The sequence below is a fragment of the Aphanomyces invadans genome, assembly GCF_000520115.1.
Source record: "Aphanomyces invadans strain NJM9701 unplaced genomic scaffold supercont1.38, whole genome shotgun sequence".
In the NCBI taxonomy this organism is placed as follows: domain Eukaryota; phylum Oomycota; class Saprolegniomycetes; order Saprolegniales; family Verrucalvaceae; genus Aphanomyces; species Aphanomyces invadans.
Genome location: NW_008580183.1, coordinates 645,051 through 650,373, shown reverse-complemented (window position 1 = coordinate 650,373; position 5,323 = coordinate 645,051). Strand labels below are relative to the sequence as shown.

Genomic DNA, 5,323 nt, shown 5'->3' with positions numbered 1-5,323 from the left:
TCCGAACCTGGGTGTACTCGCCAAAGGTGTTTGGCATGATCGCAAGCAACAAGTTTGAACTGACCAAGAGCCACATCCGACTCGAAAAGAAATCCACGTACTCGTACAGCCGCGGTGACTGCTGTGGCTAAGTCGCTCGGACAAATGCCAGGGTCATGGCCGACGGAAGCACCCCATATCGTTGCCGCATCTCGCAGTCCAACGTCGAGCGACGCGATGGCTTCAGAGCAACTCCACAGTCATTTAACATCGATCGTTAGACGTCGTAGCTGCTGTGGATCAAGTGCGGGTACACGCGGATCGTATAAGCGATCGTGACGAGCGCAATCACGGCCATGGGAATAAACGTATCGTTGAGGACATATTGGATGCCGTGCATACCCGCCAGACTGACGGCGCCGTCGCCGAGCGCTCGCCCGAGGGTCCCGGCTTCAGTCGCGAGAAGCCCCGAGTTGAACGTCCCGCGTGCGAACGACTTGGGGATCGTCTTGCTGAGCAGACTCATATTCACGCCCTCCAAAACGTTTGAAAAGACGTAGATCATGACGGCACCAAACACGTATTGAACCACGGTGTACGTGGCAGAGTAGCAAATGATGCCGACGATGCCGACCAAAAGCAGCACTTCAGAGTACAAAATGAGCTCGCCGTCCACGTAGCGATAGCTCAGGTAGCCCACGAGGACGTTGGCAGGAAACATGAGGAGGCCGAGAAAGGCGAGGAAGATGCCGGCCGAGGTCGAAGACCATTCAAAGTACCAGTCCACAATAGTCGTCGCCGACGTGATGAGAATTTCGAGCACCAGCTTGAGCACAACGTAAATGATGAGGGTCGCCACAACGGGCACATTGGACCAGAGAGAGCCGAGGCTGGGGGCTGCGGGTTGCGCCGTAAGGGGTGTCGATTCGTCTGGCGCCACGCCTGCAGCACATCAGCACCGTCGACAAGGATTTAAGTCCTACCGCTTTCGAGCGCTGCCGATTTCGACCGAGCGCTGTTGACCTTGTCCTACGAGTCCAAATGAGCGCCATAGCAACGTTGAGTTGTTCGTACGCGTGCTTCATGGTTTGGCTCTTGGAAAAACGCAAGAGTGGCCACGCAGTACACGGACCAGACGACTACAACCCGTTCCTGTTGAATGGCACATGGCACACAGTATCGTACCAAACATGAGCCAGCCAGGTGACGTCTCCACCGTGATGAGGTAACCAAAGATGCGCCAGTTGTCAGGGATGTAGTTCAAGACAGCGGCCATCGCCGGTCCTGCCGACATCCCGAGGGCCGAGTACGTCACAAACTGAGCCGACGCGCCCGTGCGCTCTTCGCGTGAATAGTTGTCTGCGATGTATCGTCGATTGATGCTGCGGGCACCGCCGAGCCCGTTGAGCACACGGCCAATCAACACCATCGTGATCGAGTTGTACGACAGCGCAATTGCATAGAGGAAATTGCCGAGGACGAGGCAGACGGAGGAAAAGAGCAACGGGTGGCGGAACGACTTGTTGGCCCACCACGAGTACAGCACAGCAGAGAGCATCGAGGCCACAGGCGTCATGCCAACGATGATCCCAGACAGCGCCGCCGTCCCCCTACAGCAACGTTTGAGGCATCCACCGACGACGATGTGGCGGAGGTACCCGAGAAGCGTGGCGTATTCGCCAGATGTCGGTGCCACGATGTAGTAGTTGGTCATATACAAAAATGTCGAGAACATGTTGAGGAAGCGGGATATGTGGCTCGGTTTCTGCAGCTTCAGTGTCTTGAGCATGAGCTCTTCCTCTTCGTCAGACAGGTCCGAGTCGAAGATGAGTGCCTGTGCCGCAATTGTCTTGGCATATCGCGTCGACTGGTGCAATCGCTGGCGGGCAATTGTGATGCGGTTCAAAATGGGCTCGTCTTCACTGATGGATCGCGACAGCGTCGACGGCGGGGTGTCCTGGCTGCTCGTCGACACTTGAACCTACAACACCGCATGAGGATGCAACCTAGACGCGGAATGGATGGAGTACCTGGAGCGTCCGCAATTCATCGAGTGCGGCGCGGATGGACGCGATGATTGCAGAGATTCCTTCGTCGTGATACAGCTGCTGCAGATGACTCACGTTCGACTCAATGCGGGAGTTGATATAGTTGGCCGTGATCTTCTTGGCTTTATGATTCTTGTCGTGCTTTTTGAGGATTTTGCGCAGCCCGGTAGCATTCAGTTCCACATAGTAGAGAAGCTTTACGAGTTCCTCGCCAACTTCGCGGTATCCGTTGGCAAGAGCATGGATCGTGTCGAGTTCCGACTCAGTCGAGGTCGACGACGCGGTGGCGCGTTGCTGCTGGCGAAAGGACGAAAGCCGCGATGCAAACTCGCCTTGTTTTGTAAGGAAGAACAGCACGATCTTTTCAATTTCGCTGTCGAGTTTCTTCTGGAAGCGGGCATGTCCGTCTTTAGGTCCTGTCATCACGACCACGGACGAGGGCGACGCCGAGAACGACGCTTCAGCATCCGAGTGTTGACAGGACGACGTGCTGAGCTTCTTGAGCTCTTTCTTCAATTGGCGGTACTCCAAATAGTGCCTGCAGGAAGATGGTAAGTGGAGCGCTTCATCCAGACAGCTACGTCAACCGCACGCACCCTTCCCATTGAGGATTCACGCTCATGGCGAGTCGCTTCCCGAACTTGACCATCTCGGCCCACGCGCAAATTGCAGAATGTGGCGGCGGCCTCACCTGATATCACGTTAAACTTCCTATGACACGTTTAAACGTTGCGTTTGCCAGGTGAAACGGCCGTCGGCCACCCAAAAAACCCGCATGTGCGACCAAGCGCAGCTGCGATGGCACCGCGCCGACACCCGGGGACGCGCGAGGACATGTGGCGCTTCGAATGTGTACCGCGGGCGATGAGACGGTGAATGGACGTACACACGATACATGCCTCCTGATCGGTGATGAGGAAAAGCTTGGCCACGGTGACGCATCTCGCCGTTTGTTTGCGTCACATCGTTTCGGAAACATGGCTGTGGTCAGCTTGTCGGTGGAGGAAGCCGGAGGAAGGCGCGGTGGCACACGGTACGCGTCCTTGGTACATAAATCACTACGAGATCTCGGTCTGTGGGACCATCCGTCCGACGATGGAGGCAAGAGAGTAGGTACACGTGGGCATATACTGCTCTCGATCGTTCACAGAGTTGGATCCATGTTTAATGTTATCGGGAGAATCGGAGTGCAATAAATGAACGGGACGAATAAATACGAATGGGGCAGCGTACACAACGGTGTACGCGGGGGAATTTGCGGTCAATCGATCGTCGAGGACTACTCACCAGTGCAACCGTGCTCGTTTGAAGCCTGCGTAGTGGACGTGCTCGGGCATGTTGTATACGTTCTTCCTCTTGCCCACGTAAACCTGGACTTCGTCCATGTCGGCTTGATCGACGAAGATCTCCATGTTGAACGAGACCGTGTCTTCAGCGGTGCAAAGAGGCACGGCGTCCGAGGGGAGCATATTGCTGCTGCACCACGCCATCGAGACGCCGCGCCGACCGCTCGTCGCCGCCAAGAACGCTTCCGTGGATGTAGCCCATTCGTATCCGCTCGACATGGTAAATTGTGCAATGGTCGTGGAACACTGGTCGTCCTTGCTATCGAATCCACCAATCCAAGGTCTCAAATACTTGATCCGGATCGCTGATTGGCTCAGCTCTCTGGGACACGTTACACAATTGAATTGTCAACAAGGAGGACGAGGCGCACATGACACCGTTGGAGGACGTCGCGAGGATGACATGGATCTGTTCTTGTGGGATTGTCGCAGCCAAGGCAAAGGAGATGATCGATGGCAGAGTTAAATAAGACATCCCCACTGAATGGGTGCGCCATGGGTGCGCGGTGCAAATTCGGGCCAGCAACCGATCAAGAGTTGGGTGGCGCGCCGCCAGTCGACTTGAAAGGACAGCGGCCTCGACTGTACAGACGCATTGCCAAGTGCCACGCAATCAAGGGCATCCAAAGCAGATTGATCTCCATATCGATGGAATGCGAGAAAGGGTATGTCTGCTGGGGAGAGGTGGTTGTCATTGCGACGTCCATTAGATTCAAATGGCGGCGGCGGCGGCAAGCCTCATCCCATCACGCCACTCCGCCTAGGCTTGAGAGGCGACGGAACGCAATATTGTGCGTTCCTTTGCTCCCATCAGCCGTGGACAAAGGATGCCTGCCAAAGAAAGTGACAAGTTAATGCTTCTTTGGTCTCTGCTTGTCGACCAAATCGCAATGTCTTCGCACGGAGCCAAGACGTATATATTTGGCCCATGACTCGCACACATTGCCGTTCGGGGCCAATATATTTTTAGCCGAACGTCCCCTGCCTCATGTACACCTCCAAATTCCAACAAAGCGTGATCGCAGCGATGGCTCACGGGGCACTGTACAAGTCTGGGCGGAAGCGCGCGCACATGTCGTCTGCGTACATTTCGAAGTGGCTCCGCGTGCTGAGCAACATATCGGCGGGGCTCCTCATCCTTGGCACGGGCCTCCTCGTGTCGCTGTTGCTGTATCAGGGCATGTTTTACAGCCAGAGTATGTCTCCGGTACCTCAAAAGTACTGGAGACCGCTCTTCCAGGCGTGCCGGCTGAACATGCACGGGTTTATCCCTGGCTCGTGCCATCCCGACGACGTCAACTCGACAGGTGAGATCCCGTGGACGTCCATGGGCGCGCAGCTGGCGATAGATTTCGTACGAAATGCGACCGACCCGGACGTGTTTGTCACAACATGTTTGCACGGGGCGTCGAACGAGTCGACGTGGGTGGCCATCGTGCTTCTCGTGGCGGAAGCGACTTTTCCACAATGCAACCCTGTCGGGAAGCAGCTCATTCTTGGCATGGCCGTGCTCGAGACAGTCGCGAACGACGAGTTTCCTTTGGGAGCGTACCTCGTCAGCACGTTCTCGGACGGGACTCCCATCGATCCAGTCCAGATCGATACGACCAACTCGGGGCACTTTACAGTCGACCAGTCCGTCGTCAAGACAATTGTCGCGACGAATGGAACCAGGCTTCACGCGCCATGGGATCAGCGCAACTACGTCACAAGTCTCAATAGCCTGAATCGACTCTTTTTCATGCGCCTCTGGGTCGTACTTCATTTCGTCGACATCTCCAACCAAATCCATACCATGCCTGGCTACAGCGTCGGCAACGCATCCTGCTTTGCCGTCACGATCACGTGGGACAACTCGCACCACGTTGACCACTACCTCTTGTTGCTGGCCTTTCAATCGCTCATTTGCTTTGTTTCGCTCGGGTTGCTCAGCAACGACGGAGTGATCAC

At 55.7% G+C, this 5,323-nt stretch overlaps 3 protein-coding genes across 3 annotated transcripts; 1 reads left to right on the top strand and 2 right to left on the bottom strand.

The window, feature by feature from the left end:
* On the bottom strand, nucleotides 1-2,729 carry H310_12376 (hypothetical protein). Its single transcript, XM_008879399.1, has 7 exons — nucleotides 2,624-2,729; nucleotides 2,010-2,565; nucleotides 1,638-1,960; nucleotides 1,165-1,589; nucleotides 1,054-1,118; nucleotides 963-1,008; nucleotides 1-921 (listed from the first exon to the last, which is right to left on the bottom strand). Exons 1-7 carry the CDS (start codon nucleotides 2,674-2,676, stop codon nucleotides 257-259), a joined length of 2,133 nt encoding a protein of 710 aa, XP_008877621.1. The 5' UTR covers nucleotides 2,677-2,729; the 3' UTR covers nucleotides 1-256.
* A 359-nt stretch (nucleotides 2,730-3,088) lies between these two features.
* H310_12375 (hypothetical protein) lies at nucleotides 3,089-3,605 on the bottom strand. Its single transcript, XM_008879398.1, has one exon. It carries the CDS (start codon nucleotides 3,590-3,592, stop codon nucleotides 3,311-3,313), a length of 282 nt encoding a protein of 93 aa, XP_008877620.1. The 5' UTR covers nucleotides 3,593-3,605; the 3' UTR covers nucleotides 3,089-3,310.
* A 756-nt stretch (nucleotides 3,606-4,361) lies between these two features.
* Nucleotides 4,362-5,242, top strand: H310_12374 (hypothetical protein; the record flags this gene model as incomplete). Its single annotated transcript, XM_008879397.1, has 2 exons — nucleotides 4,362-5,129; nucleotides 5,183-5,242. The coding sequence occupies 2 exons, from the start codon at nucleotides 4,362-4,364 to the stop codon at nucleotides 5,240-5,242; spliced, it is 828 nt and encodes a 275-aa protein (XP_008877619.1).
* Nucleotides 5,243-5,323: the final 81 nt, after the last annotated feature.